Source organism: Trichoderma virens, assembly GCF_000170995.1.
Source record: "Trichoderma virens Gv29-8 chromosome Unknown TRIVIscaffold_91, whole genome shotgun sequence".
Lineage (NCBI taxonomy): Eukaryota > Fungi > Ascomycota > Sordariomycetes > Hypocreales > Hypocreaceae > Trichoderma > Trichoderma virens.
This window is the reverse complement of record NW_014013658.1, coordinates 1602953-1625063: the sequence shown is the minus strand read 5'-3', so window position 1 is coordinate 1625063 and position 22111 is coordinate 1602953. Positions and strand designations below refer to the sequence as shown.

The 22111-nt window shown below is 48.4% G+C and overlaps 9 protein-coding genes across 9 annotated transcripts; 5 read left to right on the top strand and 4 right to left on the bottom strand.

Moving 5' to 3' along the window:
• Window positions 1-657: 657 nt before the first annotated feature.
• On the bottom strand, window positions 658-2836 carry TRIVIDRAFT_40103 (uncharacterized protein; the record flags this gene model as incomplete). Its single annotated transcript, XM_014094990.1, has 4 exons — window positions 658-2004; window positions 2176-2379; window positions 2447-2542; window positions 2645-2836. Coding segments are annotated over 4 exons (1839 nt in total), but the record flags the coding sequence as incomplete, so codon positions are not given.
• Window positions 2837-3780: 944 nt separating this feature from the next.
• Window positions 3781-6211, bottom strand: TRIVIDRAFT_39716 (uncharacterized protein; the record flags this gene model as incomplete). Its single annotated transcript, XM_014094989.1, has 5 exons — window positions 3781-5025; window positions 5098-5493; window positions 5563-5823; window positions 5929-6091; window positions 6147-6211. Coding segments are annotated over 5 exons (2130 nt in total), but the record flags the coding sequence as incomplete, so codon positions are not given.
• A 1056-nt stretch (window positions 6212-7267) lies between these two features.
• On the top strand, window positions 7268-8710 carry TRIVIDRAFT_39965 (uncharacterized protein; the record flags this gene model as incomplete). The annotated part of the gene is made up of 1 exon (XM_014094988.1): window positions 7268-8710. The coding sequence occupies one exon, from the start codon at window positions 7268-7270 to the stop codon at window positions 8708-8710; it is 1443 nt and encodes a 480-aa protein (XP_013950463.1).
• Window positions 8711-9097: 387 nt separating this feature from the next.
• Window positions 9098-11134, bottom strand: TRIVIDRAFT_184629 (uncharacterized protein; the record flags this gene model as incomplete). The annotated part of the gene is made up of 7 exons (XM_014094987.1): window positions 9098-9448; window positions 9511-9658; window positions 9744-10053; window positions 10108-10471; window positions 10532-10659; window positions 10724-10803; window positions 10891-11134. 7 exons carry the CDS (start codon window positions 11088-11090, stop codon window positions 9098-9100), a joined length of 1581 nt encoding a protein of 526 aa, XP_013950462.1.
• Window positions 11135-12565: 1431 nt separating this feature from the next.
• TRIVIDRAFT_80136 (uncharacterized protein) lies at window positions 12566-14308 on the top strand (the record flags this gene model as incomplete). The annotated part of the gene is made up of 4 exons (XM_014094986.1): window positions 12566-12767; window positions 12844-13171; window positions 13258-13431; window positions 13507-14308. 4 exons carry the CDS (start codon window positions 12600-12602, stop codon window positions 14136-14138), a joined length of 1302 nt encoding a protein of 433 aa, XP_013950461.1.
• A 543-nt stretch (window positions 14309-14851) lies between these two features.
• TRIVIDRAFT_56606 (uncharacterized protein) lies at window positions 14852-15652 on the top strand (the record flags this gene model as incomplete). Its single annotated transcript, XM_014094985.1, has 1 exon — window positions 14852-15652. One exon carries the CDS (start codon window positions 14852-14854, stop codon window positions 15650-15652), a length of 801 nt encoding a protein of 266 aa, XP_013950460.1.
• Window positions 15653-16550: 898 nt separating this feature from the next.
• Window positions 16551-18307, top strand: TRIVIDRAFT_115456 (uncharacterized protein; the record flags this gene model as incomplete). The annotated part of the gene is made up of 2 exons (XM_014094984.1): window positions 16551-17226; window positions 17292-18307. Coding segments are annotated over 2 exons (1692 nt in total), but the record flags the coding sequence as incomplete, so codon positions are not given.
• A 1701-nt stretch (window positions 18308-20008) lies between these two features.
• TRIVIDRAFT_228188 (uncharacterized protein) lies at window positions 20009-20992 on the top strand (the record flags this gene model as incomplete). The annotated part of the gene is made up of 1 exon (XM_014094983.1): window positions 20009-20992. One exon carries the CDS (start codon window positions 20009-20011, stop codon window positions 20990-20992), a length of 984 nt encoding a protein of 327 aa, XP_013950458.1.
• Window positions 20993-21304: 312 nt separating this feature from the next.
• TRIVIDRAFT_39282 (uncharacterized protein) lies at window positions 21305-21891 on the bottom strand (the record flags this gene model as incomplete). Its single annotated transcript, XM_014094982.1, has 3 exons — window positions 21305-21446; window positions 21545-21668; window positions 21777-21891. The coding sequence occupies 3 exons, from the start codon at window positions 21889-21891 to the stop codon at window positions 21305-21307; spliced, it is 381 nt and encodes a 126-aa protein (XP_013950457.1).
• Window positions 21892-22111: the final 220 nt, after the last annotated feature.

Here is a 22111-nt window from a genome sequence, read left to right as displayed (position 1 = left end):
TTTTCACTTGTTTTCAACACTGCCACTGTCTATTAACTAGTCTTATAAAGTCACGGTATAAACATAAATGGATAAATGATATATTCAAATGCTCGTGTGCTAAAAGAATATAGATAGGAAGAAGGAACACTCACAAAAAAAAAAAAAAGGGGGGGGGGGGGGGGAGGGGGGGGGGAAGAAAGAGAGAGAGAGAGAGAGAGAGAGAGAGAGAAAGGGAGAAAGAAAACTCAAACCTGCTATTGGGACTTTTGAGACACTGTATTTACTTTTGAAAAAATAGCCAGACAACTGAGCTTTCAGCCAAGATCTTTCATTGAGCACCTTGTGATTCCCCACGAGAATTTTTTATTAACAACTCCCAAGCGTTCTATTGCAATGTAATTAGTGGCTCGTCAGCTTGCTGCCTTTCATATCAAATATGCATATCGTATGTCGCGCAACCGTGGCGTTGGAAAAATGCCGGATTAACGCAGGCTATGAACACGTACCCAATCTATCATATCTGAGCCACTCAAGAGTGAATCCATTTCGCTTAGAAATGAATTATCGACAGTGGTTTTATCGACATTCATTTGAGGGGTCCTTTGTGGACTTGTTTGACATCCTATATCCTCTAAGGTGCTTAATTCGGGCATAGAGCCTAAGAAGCACGCGCAATCAGAACGTGGTAACACATAGTGCCATATGATGGCCAGACTCACCAATATACGTTTGTCGAGATGCTATATCATCGCCGTTATCGCATTTGGCGCCTCCTATCATTGGACGTCGTTCTCTCTCCGCTTGTGTTCCTGCAGCAACCCTATCTAGCATCACTGAGAGCATATCGAAAGCTTTTCGCGCTTCGACGGAGCTTGATTTGTGCCTATGCCAAGATAATTGGGAAGCCTCCAGGGCATTGATCAGCTCTCCACGATCAAATTTTACCAATCCATGTTTTTCGCAGTCTTGTTCCGGAATAGCTCGACTTTGTGAGTTGAGTTCGAGGCAGACAATCATGGAAGCTAACAAGAAATCATGCTGTTCCAGTGATGAAATAAACCACTTTTCTCTATAAAGAAGGCCCCCCACTTGCACTTCTTTGTCAATGTCGGCGTGGTGGATTAAAATCGCCATTGCCGCCTCGACACAAGAGTATCTGGAGAAATTATACTTGGGTTCTTGGTAAGATTTTGCCATATGATGGCGGTGCAAAATGCATCGCGTCTTTTGAAAGAGAAGTTCTAGATTATACCTCTGGATTAATAAGTAAGGCGGAACTGTTATACAGTCTTCAAGGGCAACCATCCGCAAATGAGGAGAAATAAGTGCATGGGCGTTTTCAAGTCGTTGATTCAGTGTAACAATCTCGTCATATGCCCCCATACATTGCAAATTAACCTGATTGAATATTATGCGGAATAGCAATAAGAATCGTGTTTTTGTGATTGTGTATAACACAGGGGTGAGATCGGTCTCAGGCCGTGATTTCGGAATAATGGCAGAATCAGGACCAAAGTCTTCATCTGGAAGATTAGACGGGAGCTTCGTATCGTATTGTGATTCTTGAATCATAGATGGTAATCCAAGTTGGCAGGAAAAAAGAGCATCCATCTGTAAAATGCTGGCCCAGCAGCGGCGACGCATTTCTCCTTGGAACACCGACAATTGTGAATAATGCCTTGGATCGCGGTGATACCCCATGCGCATTGCTAACCGCGTAGCAATACCAGATAGAATCCACACACCCAAATGGGCATCTTTACAGCGCACAAACTCATTGTGGATGTTGAAAAGGAGCGCTTCTATCGTATATGCGCCAGGTTCAGTAGAATATTTGGATGCAAGCAAGCATTCGGTGGAGCGCCGATGGAAGGTAGCCTTTATGTCTTCAGGATTCCCGAATGCCTCAGGTAGTTTGTCTCCAGAGCGTATGTGCAAAAATACACTTAGAGACATTACCCCGAAGAATAAACTTATCCAAGGAAGGGGGGCGGCGCGTGGGTTCTCCCAGAAGCGCTTATACTTGAGCAAGGAGAAAAAAATTAATCGGATACTCTGAGCATCGACGCTTGTTTGTCTTGTAGGAGTCGATATACGTACCTCATGCTGAAACGTTGGCGCGTGGAAGACAGCTGAGCGCATAATTAGCTTTAAAGGTGAGTGAGTATCTGTATGGAGTTCAATATTACCAACTGAGGGATCCCTGGAATTAAAATATCGAGATATCAATCTATTCGCGAAATCTCGTGACGGGATGTCGGAAAGAATGTCTTCCACGTTGGATATGTCTCTTATGCCATTCAGAAGAAGTGGTTCGCTGCTTCTTTGGCTTTGCCCTGTAGTCTCTGTATGGTCCTGTGCTTCATCTTCACCAAAGTTTTCTTTAAGGCATGCAATCTAATTCGTTTTTGCACGTAGATAGGGTCAGCGTGGTGCACCGACCATGAAACTGTAGAATTCTCACCTCGTTACAGATTGCTGCCCAATGAATGCCAGATACGTAAATCATCTGGCCATCACTCGACATCATACGGCCGGGCCTGACGGTGTGGTGGTCATTCTGGGACAAGTCACCGCTGGTTCGTCTGTGTTCAATTGGGCTAGAGGTCTGATCGCCGTGGAGATTCTTTGCTTCTCCGGTGCTGTGAGAACTTATTGCGACACTTGATGCTTGATTTTCAGGCATTTGGGCTATTATTGTCCCGATAAGTTGCTCTAACCGGCGAATACGAACTTCAGGGTGCTGGCTATTATTTCCTCTTGGTGTACCACGTCCACGTGGCAATGAGGCGTAAACACAGTCGACATTTCTGGCAGTACAATTGCTACAGGGCTCGTTCCGATCGCATCTTAATCTGGCCAAAGGAGCAAAGAAATAGGTAAGTAGAATCCTTGGTAAGGAGCTAGAGGCACCAACTTTCTCTGTCGGCACGACGAGCAAGATAAAATACCCCGAATGCCTTGCATCTCTAGGTTCAATCAAGGAGCTTCACAGCTGTTGTTTTAGTTCTTTAATCTCAGCGACTAAACATCAGTCATATTGGCTAGCATTGTTTTGGAAGAACAATCCGCCTACATTGTCGGCAATTTAACCACTGGAACAATGAATTACTAATCATGTGATTTCTCTAGCTAACTAATATAGTGCAAAAGTACATATGCTATGACATATTTTCTCCAGCACTAATTAGATCGAGCATTATGCTTGATCTCTTCTGGAACAAAATGCACATGGGTATTTTTTTTTTCTATTTAAATTTTTGGCTTTAAGAAAGAAGAAACAATGGTTTCCTAATTTCTTCTAGAATTATCAGGAGCTTGACATATGGTTAATTCATATTGTGAAAGAGAGGTTGACAAATAGTTGGCTAACTGAGCAATGAAACGTGATGATAATCCCAAAGAACGCTCCAATTTGTGCTAAAAACAACTTTCTTTCGCTCAAATACCTCCAAAATTATGCAAACAATGAGAAATTTGATCTTTTGGAATGGTTCCTGATTGCATTGCAAAAACCATCCCAGTTCCTTAAGTCCAATCTTAATAAAATTGTTTCAACTCGAGGCAGTATCACTTCTCCGAGTTTGACACCGCAGCGTAGACATTTTGTTATTGCTCCATAAAATATTGCCGAATCCTGTCCATAGTCCCCTTTCAATCTAGGACCAAAAGCTTAACCTCTCCCATCCTACACTCACAGACTCTTCTCTCATACTCTTATATACATAATTCCTATTATTCGCCCCCAAATACTCATATATAGCGATTGAGCAGATACTTTGATGTCAAAATTCTCAATTATGAGCATTTTTGCTCCAGTATGTCTGCATATATGCTCAATGACGCTCCAATCAAACCAACCACCTCCCAGACGCTTTTGGATTGATATAGCCTTGCCCAGAGCCGTACAGTCTGCGCATTGAGTGACATTTTTCTTTCCCATATCTTTTCGCATTGAACTTTGTATTCAGCTTCAGCGATGAGCTGGACTACAAAGTCCAAAAGTCGCTCCTCTGCTTGTGTCAGTGGTGGGTTGGGATCATCTACGACAACTGATTCAAGCCACTTTGCGAGCAATAAAGCGCACTCCAAAGAACACAAGGCATGCTGATTTGACCAGAACCTAACTTGTGTCTCCGCGATATGGTTTATACCTAACTTGACTGGAATACTCAGAGCCTGTGCACAATGAAGAGCAGCCCGAGTGAGTCTCTCGCTACGCTGGACTGGGGGGCTCGCGTGAAGCGACTGCGCGATCAAATGCGGATCCCAACTACTTAAACAACGTATAGGGCCGAGATTCATGTTGAGTCGAATATAGGCTAGCCTCATAAGAGCCGTAGAGGTAAATGCAATAGGGCCGTGAGGGCTCAAGGGATCCATGGAAGATTCTTGATTCTGCTCCCAGTATATCGCCCAAGTTCTTAGTGCATTCTCAAAAGCACCAATCTGTTCTGTCGAAAGGCTGTTCTCTGGCTGCTGAAGAGGTAATCCAGAATTTCTGGCCAGCCAGATTTGTTGAATCAGCGCATGCATCAAGACACATCCGCCCAAAGACGAGAAGCTCGTTTGATTTGTCTTTGACTTATCATCCGTCTCATTTGTGCTAGCGAAAAGACTCGCAAAAGTCTCCCGAAAGTTTTGAGCCGGTTGGCCTCCATGGCCGTATGCTTGCTTCCACTCCTCCTCATTCCTGGCCCTCCACTCCTTTTCGCGACAAGGAAGCTCGAAATTAATTTCCTTTGCCCACATCAAAGGTGGTATGTCGAATACTATGGTATGCATATTAATGAAGCAATATGCAACAAAAATGACCCTCTTAATATTTTCATAGTAAATCCAACTTTCCCAATCATCAGAATTTCGTGTTTGACGAATACGAAGAGCTCCCTCTTCCCGTATAAGACAGTCTAGCATACTGCGCATCGACAAAGCATCAGATGTAGTGCCAGGCTCAGACCAGGTAGTAATTGCAACTAATAAAAGCATCGCCTCAACCGTCTGGATAATATTTTGCTGGCTGTCTTTGGACAGACCCGTCTCCTGCAGATGCGATGGCTGTCCTATCGGCTCGCCTAGTGCAAGTGGCTTACCAAATGGATGCCTATGAGTAACGATAGGATTTGCAGCTCTGTGTCTCCGAAGGCGTTCGAGTACCAAGACTTTTGCCATATGAAATAAGTCAATACTTATTTCCAACTCGTGAGTATAGCGAGCTCCAACAGCAGCCATGGCAAGAAATAGCTCCGCCCTAATATTTTCAGGCCTGAGAGTTGGAATATGAATGAACGGGAAGTGATCGTGGAAGGTATTAAAATAACCTCCGAAAAATCTCGATAATACGTGTCGTGATGGTAAGGCAAAGTTTTTGTCGATATAATTGGAAAACCCATCCAAGTCATTGATGATACGTTGCCGACAGTCGGTAGATATATGCATATGGAGATCATGTTGATCTTGAGGGCATGGATTGGCCAGCTCATCATCAGATTGTAGTGGAGGAAGCCTAAACTTAGTTTGAGAAAGAGAAGAATCAACATCCTTTGCAATTGGCGTCAAGGTAGCGGCGAATCCTGGAACGAGTTGCCTCGATGCTGTATTTCTCCATGTAGCATTGCCTGCTATATCTTCGTTTAAAGCATTGGTAGAAGATGGGTCAGATGCTGAAAAAAACAATGGCACAGGTTGGTAAGTCGGAGAGAATGGATGCGTGGGGACGGAGACGCTATCCATAAAAGATGTGAAATCATCCATGGAACCAATTGTAAAATAATCGACAGCTGTATCTTCAATTGGAAAACCCAGCGGCTGACTCATAGAGCTACCTTGTGTAACATGGCCCTCGTAAGACTTTGCTATTCCCGTAGTTGTTGGAAGGCTCTCAGCTTCATTGAGAGAAGCACCCAGGACATCATTGGCTCTTTGAAGTGTGGATTCTTGGTTTACGTCTGATTGTCTGCTTGAGTGTTCTGTTGTAGGATCCAGCAGCACATTGATAGATATCGGCGGCTGTTGAGAAGAGTAGGCTACGGGAAGTGTAGTGGAGGACGAAGACTGTGATGCAGTCCCAGAGTGGTGGGAGAGTCGATCGTGCCGCGAGAGCAAATCTCTTTTAGTTCGCCATTAGTACTGCATATTTGCAATATAACCCACAGGAAACGCACTTTCTGGTAAATGCTTTGGGGCATTGAGAACATTGAAATGGCTTCTCTTTTGTATCTACACTAGTCTGAATACAATATTTCGCATAGGCGGGAATTAACAATACTAACGTGATCTGTCATGCCTCTGGAGGTGCTCAGACCTCGCGAATAGCCGACTGCAGCGGTGGCATCGGTACGACTTCGTAGGTGCTTTCGAGACTTTCGGCATACTGCTTCATGCTAATGAATCTGGGAAGTTGGGGGAATTTGGGGGAATTTGGGGAAGTGAAGAGATTAAATACATGGAACAAGCGTGGAATACCTTTGACCCACAAAATTGAGATTCACGCAGGAGAAGAGCCAATAAAATTACAGAGACTTTGAAGCTCCAAATTGGAGATTCCTGGCCTGCCACTTCTATCTGGTGAAAAAGTTGACTTGGCGAGAGACCCAAATCTGGCGCCGGTTTTCAACGGCCTTGGTGATGCTTTTCTCATCGCCAAAGGCTCCAAATTGGAGATGTTTTTAATGTCAACCCTTTCACGGCACTGCGGGATTGTGATCCCAGAATTGCCACACCGAACTGGCGTTGGTTCCTCTTATCAACCGATGCTACCTTTAGCAGTGCTTGTTATCCCGATCGATTCAACTTTCTGGGCGGACTTAGAGGCCCAGTGAAAATGCTAGCCGCTTATCGCATAGGAATTTATGGTTTGCATTGCATATTAGTCAATTTGTATTGGTCTTGGAGCCATTTCTGACGGACGTAAAAAGTATTCGATTGCAAGTTATATCTGGGCTTCAACCTTGAGTATGTATGTAACTCTGTTATGCCCCAGCAAAAGCCGTAGAGTTCCTAAGGACTATGAATGAGTGGACCCCGATCCCCAATCATTGCTCCGAATTGGAGATCTCCAGTCCCAGCTTGGCTGGTGGATCTTCCGGTATCGCTTCAACTCTAGAAAACAGTCAATACAGTAAGCAGCCGACGATACCCGTCTGGATATGGCTCAATTGCTGGGTTAAAAGGTACATAAGTACTCCATTCAGATCTTGAAGTAATATATTAAGACAGTTGAGAAGAGTTGTTTGTATACACGACCACGGGTGTCGTTCATTGGAAACTCAGAAGCATCGACACAATGGCTGCGGCGCCGAAACATGATGTTGCTGAAATAGCACATAAAGTGTTGAAACTTTGTGTGCAAGAAAGGCAGAATGTTCCTTCACAACCAATTGTAAGCATCGTTCCCCCTCAGAATGAGAGAGAAATAGGGAGCATTGCAAAGCCATCGCAGGCACCAAGCTCGATTGATGTCACCCTTTCACACGCGGAGAAAATTTTTGGGTATCGTGTCCGCATGGACCATCCACGATTCTTTGGTTTCATCCCATCTCCAGCATCCGATTTGTCTTGGCTGGGTGAAATTCTCAACTCTGCTTATAATACGCATGCCGGAAGCTGGTTTCAAAGTTCCGGTCCCAGTGCCGTGGAAAAGCATCTCTTGTCTTGGCTAGCGAGGGATGCCATTGGGTATCCTGAGATGGCTGGAGGCTGTTTCGTTTCTGGAGGCTCCATGGCTAATCTATCTGCGCTCATGGTAGCACGGGATCAGAAGCTATCGTTTGAAGACAGGAGCAAGGCAGTCGCTTACACTTCTGATCAAACCCACTCATCATTAGCGAAAGGCTTGGGGATTCTTGGATTCCACCCTAATCAAATTCGTAAGGTGGCTTGCGATGATAAGATGCGAATCAATACAACACTACTTCAATCGGCCATTGAGGAAGATAACGCATCTGGCAAAATTCCGTTCCTTATTGTTGGGAACGCAGGGACTACAAACACCGGCACTGTCGACCCATTTCCTGAGCTTGCAGCCATTGCGAGGGAACACGGCCTGTGGCTCCATGCTGACGGAGCTTACGGGGCATCTGCTCTGCTCTGCAAATCGCGTCGCAGTATTCTCAATGGTATTGAACTCTGTGACAGCCTATCTTGGGATGCCCATAAATGGCTTTTCCAAACATACGGCTGCGGAATGGTTCTCGTACGGAATCGTAAGAACCTTACTTCAACCTTTGGAACATCTGCAGAGTATACCCAAGACGCTGCCGAGACAGCCGAGTCATTCCCAAATTTCTGGAATTACGGACCAGAACTCACACGACCTGCAAGAGCAATGAAACTATGGTTCTCCTTCCAGCTTCTTGGTTTGGATGCAATTGATAATTATATCAACCACGGGTTTGAACTGGCAGAGATAGCACAGTCATCATTGGAGCGCCTACCAGACTGGGAGATCTTATCTTCAGCACAGATGGGTATCATTTGTTTTCGATACAAGCCTTCTGGAATCCCGGCAGAAAGCTTGGATGGCTTGAATGCGAAGATTTCTCAAACGGCAATTGAGGAAAACTTGGCAGCACCGTTGACGACAAGAATACGAGGAGTGTTAGTACTGCGAATATGCTGTATACATCCCGGCTTAAGTGGTGAGGAAATGGTAGCAGTTATAGATGGGCTGAACCAGGTCGCGAAGTCCTTGCTGCCAAGTATCGATAGCAAGACAAATGGACTTTAGTGGTTTTCAGCTTGAATTCATCTCTAATCCATGTATACTAGGCTGGTACATATATATACATAGCCTCAAGTTATAATGTTGCCGCGAGAAAACGCTTGAACTATCGCAATGATCTACTACTTAACAACTGAGTGACATTCAAAGCGTCCTTCATGTTATTTTATAGAGTGGGCATAATGGGCCCTCTATATGCCCAACGCCAAAAGGCTGATGAGCCCATGGCTACCTTTCACAAGTGTCGGCGTCATTACACTCTTTACAGCATATGGCATCAAGGTAGTAGAGTAACTTATCATGAGTGGTGGAGCTGGACTCCCACGTATCTAGGTGATGGCAAAATGTAGATAGGGCCGCAATAGCCTACCTATACATTCGAGTGCCAAGGCATTAATCACTTCTGGGCTTGACCTCTCGCCAATAACTCTCCCGCTTTACGTTACGAAGCTTTTTGCCGAACCAGATAACTGGCAAAAAAATGGAGCAGATGGCCAGTGCAACAAATGCGACGCTGATGAAGCAATCCTGTAAGCCAAGGCCGTCCAGCCAAGGCGTGATGCCATAATTTATAGCAAAACTCATTGTGTTGCGAATAATGATGCACGATGCAAGCCCATCTCCTGATACTTCTCGGTACGAATCAACGAGGTATGCGATAGACAGGGTGATGCCAGCTGTATTGCAAGCTGCGAGAACACACATTGCCACGATGAGTCCAAACCAATGGACATGATGGGCAGCCTGATTGGAGTCAGCATTTCCACCATTAGAAGATGATAAGGAACAAAGAGTTCGCAGCTTACCCCAACGCCCCAGAGGATCTGGCAAGCCGGCACCAATATCGTTGTCAATGAGAATAGCCATAGACGCTGCTCTGGCTCAAAAATCCCACGATTGCGTCGTGCAAGCTTGATAATAAACCAGTCCGAGATTATTCCACTGTAAGCTGACCTGTGAGGTAAAAGCATCAGTACACCAGTAGAGAGATACGTAGTTATGTAGCTGATTGATACGGATCAAAAAACATATGACATACCCAAGAACAACACCTACAACACATGCCAGATAGCTTAGGCCGATAATACTTGGCTTAAAGTTGTACGGAGCGCCGCCGAGGACGACTGATGATGTTGCGTTCAAGATGTTGAACCAGATTAGATACGTGCCGTACGAGAAACCCGAGTAAAAAACAACTGGCCAGGCGATCAATCTCAAAATCTGCCATGCGTGTCTGTGCATCAGGAATGGCCGCGATTTGTCAAACAAAGCAAGCTTCTGCCAGTAACTTTTTTCACTGCCTTGGAGTACGGCAGCGTGATTGACGCCGTGCCGGGGAAGAGCTGTCTCTTCACTCTCATTGCCAACTGCTGCCCCTGGTGATGATGAGGTCATCTTTTCACCCAAGCCTTCATGAGCATCTTCAGCGTAGATCATTCCTACAGACTGACGATCGTAATTTGTCTCTTCCAAGAAGAAGAAAAGGAATACGAAGCAAGCACCGCTAAATATGGCCATGAAGTAAAATGGCCACTTAAAGCCCATGCTATCGTTGATGAAGCCGCAGATGACAGGTGCAAAATAATTAGAGGTAGCTAGAATCCACGCATACCATCCCATGTAGGTGCCTCGCTCGTGAGCAAAGTAAATGTCCGTAATGGAAGTTTCTGGCAGAGCCTCGATTGGTGCGGCAACGAAGCCGGCAACGATATTGCGGGCGATCCATTGGCCTTGGCCTTTGGCATATGGGCTCCAGACGGAGACAGCCTATGAACACTGGATTCAGCAGGGTAGAAGGGGGCGTATAATTTGCCTATTATCACTCACCACTATGCCTAGCATGGATAGTAGGTATGTCAGTCGTTTTCCATATTGGAGAGCAAACGGCTGCCAGAAAAGCAGGCCCCATCCGCATAACAAGAACATGTATCCCGTCCCTTCGTTGAGATTACCAACTGTATACGAAACCATTAATTAGCGAAGCTCGAGCCCTCCTCTAGGAGTCCTTTCGAATCCTACCGCTGACGTCTAAAGCTGTGGACAGCGGAACCAAAAGCGAGTACACCACGGATAAAGCCATGCCATTAAACATAGTGTAACTATATGAAGTTGCATGGTTACGATGTCAGTCTCAGATCTGACCAATGGCTGTTAACGCTATCTGGCTTGCAGGACTGCGGACTCACGCAATCAGACAAATGAGATGCTGACGCTTCCTCCATGGCGACCAGTTCAAAGGGTCATTTACATCGGTTGATGGTGTTGGGATGAGGATGATGTCGGTTTGCTTCGAAGCATGTAGCGTGCCGGTGGCGTGCTCAATATCAATGAGCAACACCGTTCCCGGGACCTGAGACTCGTCAATATCCGAATCTCGGCTCTGCATGGTAAATGCGTCAGTGCGATTCTCTAGGTATGTTGGTAAGTGCAATAGCTCGCCACAGCACGATGGAAGAGGAGAAACACAGGCAAGGGTGCTGGACACGGGAACCTCAAGGTCTTTATTTCGGCAAAGTCTTGCCGTTTGTGCACCAGACATTGGCTGTCCGAGACACGGCGATTGGGTAATTGGATCAGCGTTGCATCGACGTCAGAAGACATGATCTGTGCGCTAACGCGGCAGTTCAAGGAGGATATACCTCAACTGACATGAGCTCGCGTTTTTGATCTGACACCAGCTAATGGCCTTAAACGCCTTTGAACGCCTTTGAACGCCTTTGAACCTCCTGTCAGATGAGCTTCCTTGTTGAACAATAAAAGTGGAGCTGGTGTCAGTTCAAATACGCGAGCTCATGTCAGTTGAGGTATATCCTCGTGTGCAGACATGCCGATCTTGTGGTTTGAGATGAGGGGAGGCCTGGAGTAGATCCCCCTGCGGGCAACGTTGAGGCCAGGGATTGAGACGATTTCGCATCTGCACATTGGTCGAGAATTAAGCGGACGCCCACATCCCCATTTTCACAGCATTCTTTTGTTCCCTGTATCTTCCCTTATCTTGTACATACACTGGTAGTACATGGAGATGATTACCAAGGGTTTACGTGCCCCACCAGTGGTTATATCCATTAATGTGCTTGCGTCTTATCTTGCCCGTAACTGTCGGTTATCCATTGTTTTGTCTTCTTCGACAGTCTTGCTCTATCCATGACTGAGTTGTAAAACAATGGACTCTTGCAATTTATTTCTCGCACGAGCTGGTATAGCTGTCTGCACAGTGTGGCGTTTATGTACTCAACATCGCCGTAGAAAGAGCTTTATTGCGGGGTGAAATGGTCACACAGCGCTCTGGCGACGACGTTATCAAGTGTGTCATGGCAAGATGTAGAGGAAGTGCATGAACATTTTAGCTATCTGAAGTTCTTCTTCTGTTACTGCTGACCTTTCCTACCTAGGGAGCATCCAGCATATACTAGAATACAGGCAAGGACGTGCGGCATTGAGAGATCTACCCCGGCATGATTCAGTTGAGGGGCCAGAGGGCAAACGTCTAGACCAGCCGCTGTTGCTTGCTTGTACGCCCGCACCCACTCGCGCTTGAAACCCTTTTGTCTCTCCATTGTTACGGATGCTGATGTTGCTGCCTCTTCTCCATCAAACACAATCAACTTCATTGCACATCAGCGATAACGACCACCTCGCTGTATTGGCATCTTGCGCACAGCTCTACCTAAACGGCAGTGTCCGGTGTCTCTCGGCAAGCTCCGAAATACAGCTTGCGGGGGACAGATAAATCGCCAAGGTCAGAATTAAGCGGGGCATCTGGGGGATTGCCTGTCGGTATCGTTGGGTCGGCATTGGGAGCATGTCATCTTGTCTCGTGCCCTCTTGAAGCTTGCCTCTTCAAACAATCAAACAATTACACTACTACAGACATTGAAGACATTGGAAATACACAATGGCGGCTACTCTTGCATCCGATATCGAGTATCTCAAGAGCCTCCGCGCAGTCCGAGAGCGCTCGCAGATCGTCTTAGGAGCGGCCCGAAATGGGGGCCTCAACAACTTCGTGTTTGACGAGGGCCGGATGAAGGAGACGGCGGAATTTGTCGCCGGCGTCATTTCGGTAAGCCTACACTCGGCCTGCTGCCCTTTTCATCTACGAGCTCGGATGCGCGGCATTGTTAACAGCGTGAGTGCAGCGAGACTTTGGCCCCGACCGATATGCAGAGATTCCGCCTCATGGAAGGTGGGAGCACTTCAGCATCGGGGGCATCACCCGGCTAGAGAACTTGGTCCAGAAATGGCAAGACAGCGAGGTAGACGATGTGGAAATCACTCGTCGCCTCATTGATCTCTTCTTCGTGTCTGTGCTGCTCGACGCAGGAGCGGGCGACACATGGGCATTCCGTGAGCCTGGAGGCGACAACGCGTATGGTCGCAGTGAAGGCATCGCGGTAGCCTCGCTGTACATGTTCACCGATGGAGCTTTCAGTTCAGCTGCGGGAGGGAACAAGGCTACTGTAGATGGTAAAGCTTTGCCTTTTTGCCTGCTCTTCTTCCTTCTGTCCAACCACCCAAGGATCATTAGCTGCAGGCCGGCTGACCCTGTGCAGGACATGCTCTCAGCAAATTCACCGAAGACGTTTTCGTTCACCACTTCCAAATCAGTCCCCAAAATCCAATGGTGGGCGTCGCATCACGAATTGAGCTGTTGAAAAATTTTGGAAAGTCTCTTCTTTCCATCCCGGAGATTTTCGGCGAAACCGGCCGGCCTGGGCTGCTCGTTGGCAAGTTCCTCCCAATCTTCAGCATGAAGCTTGCTTGTTTACTTAAGTAAAGCCTCGCTAACGTACCTTCTCCAGACTTTTTACTCAAGGATGGCAATGATGAGGAGCTCAACTACGAGGCCCTCTGGAGCATCCTTCAGCGTATTCTCCTCCCCGCGTGGCCGTCAAACCGTCCGCGAATCAATGACCAACCCATTGGAGACGCATGGCCTCTTCGTGTACTACAGGACAAATCTGGAGACAGCGAAAACCCAACTGCGGGAATCCACCCATTCCACAAGCTGACTCAATGGCTTGGATATTCCCTCACCGTGCCTTTTATGAAGGTATTGAAGCTGAAATGGATCAACATTGATAAGGGAACCGGCTTGCCCGAGTACCGCAACGGAGGATTGTTTGTGGACATGGGAGTTTTGAAGCTGAAGCCTGAGGTTCTCAGCAAGGGACTTGAGGCTTCAGGGCAAGCCTTGCCGCTCTTCTCATCCACTGGAGACGTGATTGTGGAATGGCGAGCCCTGACGGTTGCTCTCTTGGATGAGCTGCATAAGCTCATCAATGATGTCTTGGCGCCGCAGGGGGTTTCTCTCTCTCTCCCGCAGTTATTGGAGGCTGGGTCTTGGAAGAGTGGTAGAGAGCTTGCGGCCAAGTATCGTCCGGAGACCAGATCCAGCCCGATATTAATTGATGGAGATGGAACTCTTTTCTAGTGAGCTTGGAAGCGATTGCCGACTTCTTTTCTTTCCTCATGAATGATGGGCTCGCGCCGGGCCGGCAATGACACGATGTGTCAATGGCTGACAGTCTTAGCTACCTTCCTACCTTGTCCCTTAGTATAGAGCTATACAAAATTGTAATGCCAGGGCATCCTCAGGATCTGTAACCGAGTATTATGTGCGCAGCTGTTTGGCTTTATCATTAGGAGGGAGTACGAGCACGTTACACTGCGGCAAACCGGTTCGCGTCGTTGTAGCATCAATTGTTTGAAGCTCCCAGTTATTAGAATCCTTTCTGCGGTTGGGAGACACGTCAATGGGTCCCTCAAGAGAGGGATGTGACCTGGAAAAAGAACGATTATACTCCCAGCAAAAGGGAGCTATATTCGGCGGTCGATTGAGGCTATGGGAACATTCGTCCTTAGTCTTCCACTTCCCACGCTGTATCATAGTAATATGCCTCACGCAGCACGAGTCAGCATGATAAAAAAACATGGACGATCTGACATGTTCCAGCGACTAAATGATACCCTGGCATGCGGGGCTCCATCATCGTGCATTACATGCGATTACCTACTCCGTACATTGACATCCAATCCTTCGTAGGTAAGACGAGCAGCACATTCATATAATGCTGTAACGCCCGTGCCCTCAAGCAGCTGGGTCAATTCCTTCATCACCCAGAGCACCCACGGTTACCGCAAAACATGAGCGAAGATCTCTCTCTCCCGCGCATTCTCTGCATCCACGGCGCCGGCGTCAATGCCGCAATCTTCCAAATCCAGTGCCGAGCCATCATAGCCAAGCTCAAGGACAAGTTTCGATTCATCTTTGCCGACGGCTTCCTGGAAGACTATGCGCACGAGACCGTTACCTCTGTCTACGGCGAGTTTGCACCATTTAAGCGGTGGTTAGCTTACAGAGAAAATCACGAGCCCCTGGACCCGGTGGCTACATCCCAGAGCATAGTAAAACAAATCACCGACGTGATGGAGGCGGACAAGGGTACTGGCGAGTGGGTGGGCTTGTTGGGCTTCTCGCAGGGCGGTATCATCTCGTCGAGTCTGCTCTGGGCTCAAGATCACATCGCGGACGAGTCCAAGAGACCGCTGCCTGGCATCAAGTTCCGCTTCGCGGTCATCATGGCCGCTCCTGGGCCCGTTGTGCACATCGACCGGACTGGCACTCTTACTAAGCCGCGGCATTTAGCCCACGCCGGCGAGGTCCTGTGTAAATTCACCGACTTCCCCGACGAAGACCAGGAAGACGAAACGCACCTGGTGATAACGCCGACACTGCACGTTCACGGGCTGCGGGACCCAGCTCTTCCCCTCCACAAGAAGCTGTACAAGTATAGCAAGAAGGGAACTTCGATGTTGCTGGAGTGGGATGGAGACCACCGACTGCCGATCAAGTCGGAAGACGTAGGGCGGACGGTGAGCAGGATGCTACTATTGGCTGAGAAGACTGGCATGGAGTTTTACTATGACGACGACGACGCCTGGTGATTGCATCGGTACCGAGTTGCGAGAACAAGCTAGGGATATGGACTGCCGCAAGGTGGAAAGGCGGATAGCAAAAAGCGAATGGTTTGGTCAGATTGCATGACTCTACTAACTAACTAACTGGCTGTTTCTAAAGTTTGAACGTGGCATTCCGTTTAAATACATGTACACTAGGGCATGGGAGCTCATTGTGCCTTGCGGGATGAAGACGCCATTTTACTAGACTATAAAGGAATGCATAGATGGGGAGGAAGAATCTAGAAAGGATACATGTATAGAGGGAAAACTGATGCTTTTGTTGCATTCAAGGAATACATTGGAATAAACGATCTTATCGCAGAGGTGAATCCATTGCTCTTAGCACATGTGTCCTCCTTCTTACTACATGTACCTGCGTCATGCATCATGCAAGCCAGCTTTGTACAACGACAAGGCCATTCCTGCACACACGATTCAAGCTTTCATCTAGGCTTCTCTATGCTTCTTACCTGTATTAATCAATCCCCAAAACATCCCAATTAAGACCCAGATCGCCATTATGACGGCGATATCAACAACCAAGCCTGAGATGAAATCTCTGGGCTTAGTCATCTGCTTCTCATCGTCAGGGATTCCCCGCTGAAGCTGGGATCATCACCCTTGGCGAATCCCCCGCAATCAACAGGATCTCGACGCTCCAAGTACAGACAGCTGAGGCTGAAGAGAATCGGCGATAGACTCATCTGGCTGTCTTTGAGGGCATACAACTCCAGCGGCTGCAGAAACAATGTCCAGCTCCGAGCAGCAGCAGAATCAAGCTCCGGGAGAGCAATATTTCCCGCCACCACCTCCTGGGCCTCCACCGTCTCAACAGCAGCAGCAGCAGCAACAAGATCACCAAGCGCAACCTCCGCAGACGAGCCAGTATTTCCCGCCCCCTCCTCCTGGACCTCCTCCGCCTCAGCAGCAGCAGCAGCAACCATATCCTCAGTTCCCTCCACCTCCTCAGCAACAAGAATCTCAGTCCTACCAGCCCCATAATGCCCACCAGGAGAATCAACAGCAGCAATACCAACAACAGGCTCAGCAGCCAGGACAGGCGCAATCTCCACAGACAACCCAGCAACATTTCCCGCCACCTCCCCCTGGGCCTCCTCCAACTCAGCAATATCAGCCTCAGCAACAGCAATACCAACCTCAGCATGATTTCTCACAGCAGCAGGGCCAGCAGCAAACATACAACCCTCCAGCTCAGTTACCACAGCAAACCTCCAACTACTCCATCCCCGCCTACAATCCTGCGAACCCCACCTTTGCGCAGCCGCCGTCAAACTCCCTCAATGAACCTCCGAGTCCCTCAGGATATCAGCCTCAAGCAGATGGCCAGCAGCAGTATGCGCCTCCGTCTCCGCAGCACGCGCCCGGCGACGAGCAGGGACACCACAAGATCGGCTGGAGCGAGCGTCTGTCTGCTCTGGGCATGAAGGCTGCTGCGCCCATCAACAGCATTGCGCACAAGCTCGGCAGCCAAAGCTTCCTCCCGGAGACGCTGGACAAGGAGTGCGAAAAGGCCGCGACGATACTGAAGGCATTCTGCAGTAAGCTGTCTTTCTGTTAGTTTAAGTAGCACAAGGCCATTGTTGCTAACTCTGTCGCGTATTAGAAAAGGGAGTCTATGCCGACCCTGCTGCCACTTCGGTGCCGACCTCGACCGATCCCAACGCTATCGAATCGACCGATAGAGTCATCGACCCTACAAAGGAGAAGCCCAAGAACCGCGTCATTGTCACGATTCCCCCCAAGGTCATCTCCAAGGCAGTTGGGCTCGCCATTTTCACCACTCTCCGCGCCGGCTTCCAGGTATCCGGTGCCACAGGCTCAGGAATCCTCATTGCGCGACTACCTGACGGGAGCTGGAGTCCTCCTTCAGGCATTCAATTGCACTCTGTTGGTGGAGGTTTCCAGATCGGCCTCGATATCTACGACTGCGTTTGTGTCATTAACAATAGGGAGTCCCTCGCCGCCTTCACCAACACCCGCGTCAGCCTGGGCAGCGACCTAGCTGTGGTGGCGGGCCCGTATGGAGCTGGTGCGGCCGTTGAGTTTGGAACATCCCTGGACTCAAAGGCAGCCAGAGGCGATGGTCGGCCTTCATCGTCACAAGGACAAGGGCAGGACCAACAGTCGCAGCAGCAAAGCCTTCAGCCACCCGACGCGGCGGACAAGAAGAGCCACAGGCGGAGTCTCAGCGCCAGCGCAACCAAGCCCGTCTTTTCATATGTCAAATCGCGAGGCTTCTATGCCGGGATCCGCATAGACGGCACCGTTGTTGCCGAACGCAGGGATGCAAATGCTGTGTTTTACGGGCAGAGTATCTCCGTAGACCAAATCCTAAGGGGGCAAGTCCCCTCCCAAGGCCCTCCCGGAATGTGGCCGGCTGGAGCACAAACACTGTTCAGCGTTCTAAAGGGGGCCGAGGCTGGTGCCTTACAAGCATCATCCCTTGAGCAACAGCAGCCTCCTGCAAGCCCGGGACACCATCAACAACCAGCTCCTCAAAGCTACTATCCTCAACAGGGTCAAGGACAGCAAGCCCAGCAACAGACATACCCATCTATTCCTCCCCCTCCCTCGTATGCGGACAGTGGGCCCCGTCCAATCGATGGTGACATCAAGTACGCTTGAAGATATGGATAGGATTCATGAGTAATGATGGAACGATGACAAAGACCAGCTTGAATAACTTAATTACGGTTCCCAAAACTCGACTAGACTATTCATCTCTCTCACTGTATGACCTTGACAATCTTCGTAGGGTACCTTGTCATCTTTGTGTAGAGGTAAGAGGCGACACGCCACGGCGTTTGTGAGGCTTTCTCTGCCGTCCTATGCAGAACCGCTATTGGCCCGTAAGAGCCTCCCTTGTGAATGGTCTCTTCCTCCTCGCTTGGCTGGCAGCACACGAACTTTAATTGCCCGATCCTCATTGAGATCTTGTTGATTTGTGTCATTGTCAGAAATGGCTTTGCGGTCTTCGCCGACGCCGCCTCCCGCCTGCCTTTTTGCCAAACCCGCATAACTAGCTAGCCATTTTATCTCAAAAGGTTGCATCGCTGACACTATGAGCTACTCTCAAGGATCCAGGATGTTGAAGTCAATGTCTCAGCCCCTGTGAATATCCATGACCCGCACTTCAGCACATCAGGGTCCTGTCTGCCAAATCCAGATACACTCTAGCTAAGCTACTCAGACGACCGTTTTACAGGCCGCGGGGATCGTCAGGACATGAGGCAGGGAGTCGGCTTCATGATGCATCCGAGCCGCGGGATCAGCACGAACCGGAATCCTCGGGCTGGTTGTGGCTGCGCCTGGTACAAAAGCTTAAACACGGATGCGGCATCTCCAGCTCTTGTGAGGCTCCCGGGGAACAATCCAGCTGAGCTCGCCGCCAATTGGACAGGAGCTGTGGTGCTGTTCACTAAGCAGCCAACGACGTTTTGGGTGTAGTCAGACTGGGATCAAGGTTCAGCTTCGTGAGGGTCTCGCGTGTAAGCTGCGTGTCAACAGCGAGCGTGGCACAACAACAGGTCTAATATCGTATGGTCAACTCTAATGGATCGTGGGCAAATTGTTTGCTTGAAACAGTGCTGGTTCAGTTATACTTGCACTCATGTTGTCTCCTAGTGAGTCATCGTGCACCATTAGTGCAACCACCGATGGCGAGATGCGACTCTTAAGCCGTGCATCTCAGCTGAGTGGGTGTCGTCTCCTCTCCTGTATCTCTACTTCTCTCTTCGCATCCTGGCGCGCTTCAAACACGCAAATCGGCTCTCAAGATTTGTAGTCAGACTGAGGAGAACGCGAGCAACTTGGGAGCGCAAGCTTGAATCTTGTGGCCGCAATCACCAGCCGGGTTGAATCCATCCATACGCCACAGCCGTTGCCATCTCCGTCAATCTTTGCTCCAGTAAGCTTGCTCCGCATTCCTCTTCAGCTCCAGTGTCCCCATCAATGATAAAAGTCTTTTGTGGCTCAAAACTCAATCAGGACCGGCTTCTGCACCTTATCTAGCTGAGAGCTCGTCACATGGCTCCACATGGGAATAAATTAGGAGATGAAAGGGCGGAGTACGAGGGAATGAGGAATAAAAGAGAGTTGTAACAAGGTTGCCGTGGCAGATGTCATCATTATACTCATAAATCTGTATCGAGGCAGACTAAGTAGTATATATAGAACAACCTAATCAAATCCCATTACCCTATCTCAATCTCATTTCTATCTTTACTTTTGCCTTGTTCCAAGTCTACAATATCTCCCTATTCCCTATAGGATCACTCACCTAGCTCCTTCAGAGGTATACCAGGACAATACGCGCCCAACATGCATCGTATTGCTTCTCCGCGTGCTCCGCGTGAAGGTATCCGCAACGAGATTGTCGTCGTCTTCGGCGAGTTTTGCGGAACATTCATGTTCCTCCTGATGTCCTTTATCGGCGCCCAGGCCGCCATCGAAAACAATGATCCAGGAAACCCTAATGCACCTCTGTTCCCCTTTTCTCTCCTGTACATTGCTGCTTCTTTCGGATCTGCACTGGCCGTCAATGTATGGGTTTTTTATAGAGTAACGGGTGGCATGTTCAACCCTGCTGTAAGTGTCGAGAGTATCTGGCTATACAATGATTCCTCTTCCGTGGCCGATGAACTAATTACAGTCCACAAGGTCACGCTTGGTCTCGTCCTTGTCGGTGCAGTCAAGCCGCTTCGTGGCCTCTTCATCTTTCCCACTCAAATCGTCGCCGGTATTGCTGCCGCCGCAGTCACTGATGCTCTACTTCCCGGCCCTCTGCTCGTGGCCAACAAGCTATCTTCTGGCACTAGCATCTCCCGCGGCCTCTTTATTGAAATGTTCCTCACATCACAGCTCGTCATCACCGTCTACTTCCTTGCCGTGGAAAAGCACCGTGCCACGTTCTTGGCTCCCCTGGGCATTGGCCTCGCCGTCTTCATCGCCCACATTTGCGGTACAAACTTCACCGGAACTGGCATCAACCCAGCCCGATCATTTGGCCCTGCTGTCGTCACCGACTTCACGGGCTACCAATGGATCTACTGGGTTGGGCCATTCTTAGGCTCTCTTCTTGCCTTTGCTGTCTACACCATTCTCAAGTGGTTGGAGTATCACACTGCCAACCCAGGCCAAGATGACGACAGCACTGCGAAGAAGACGCCCGCTGGTTTTTCTATCCCTACAAATGACAGGCAGTTCGGCAATAGCGACGCAGCGAAGCATCGGCCGCCATCTGAGCCGCGAGATAGCGGAGTGGCTCAGACTAACTCGACGCCACAGGGGTTCCAGGCTGTGTAAGATAGGTAAATAGTTATCTTGGGTGTGTACAAAAAATGCTGGAAATGCCTTATATCTGGATTCGAGATGAATAGTTGACGAGCATGAATATGGGTGCGTAAGTACAGGTCGCACATCTCATCACGGAGGAAGCCCATTTTGCTGCAAAGCCACCAAAAAGCCGGTTTTGTATTATTCATATAGCATCATATTGTGTATTTATACACTCTTAATTTATAATTTACACTCTCGGTCAGTTTTGTGGTCAATTTTCCTTCGATGACGTACTACTTACCAAGCCTTCCATTGATGGATACATTTAAGCAATCCTATTCAGTCTTCCTCGGCCAATTCCTCTGGAAACCAGCCATACACTTCCAGGTCAACTGTATATTCTCCCATTGCAGTCCGAGTTACTTCAACGCCTTCCTTCTGCAGCTCAACAGCCTGATTTGCGGCACCTGAAGGTTGTGATCTAGAAACAGCCTTATCAATCATAGTTCATAATAAGCATGCATATAGGGGCAAATAATTCATCTGCTTAAATGTCGAAACAAAATACATAAATCTCACCTCGGCGATACAGCTCCTTTGGAATTAATCACCCTCTGCCATGGCACATTCGAGCTGTTAAACATGGCGTCCTCATCATTAGGGAGATGTTTCATACAAACGCCAACTTGTCTCGGCCGCTGCGCTATTGTCCTCTCACAGTCCTCATCAGTATCCCCATCAGCAATTAACCACAAGTGTAAATCCAATTGAGAAAATAAACACCCGATCATGTATCCGGGCAATTACTTACGCGTGCCGACGAGGTAGGCAATATGTGCATAAGTCGTCACCTTTCCATACGGAATCTGCTGAGCGGCAGAGTAAACCGCATGGAAAAAAGCTTGAGCTTCGTCCGACCGTGCCATAATTTCTCGTAAAATAACTAAATGAGCGAATAAGTCACATAAAGCACAGAAATAATTTCCTTTGCGACAAATGTTGGATGAGAAATGAAGTCACTTGAGTCTGTGAAAAAGGGATTTGGAAAGGGCGTGAATCAAAGACAAAAGACATGGATCGGGAATCTGGTGGGGCTCGGTTTTGCAACGGATCTGGAGCGACATTTCAGCACTACAGGATCATTAG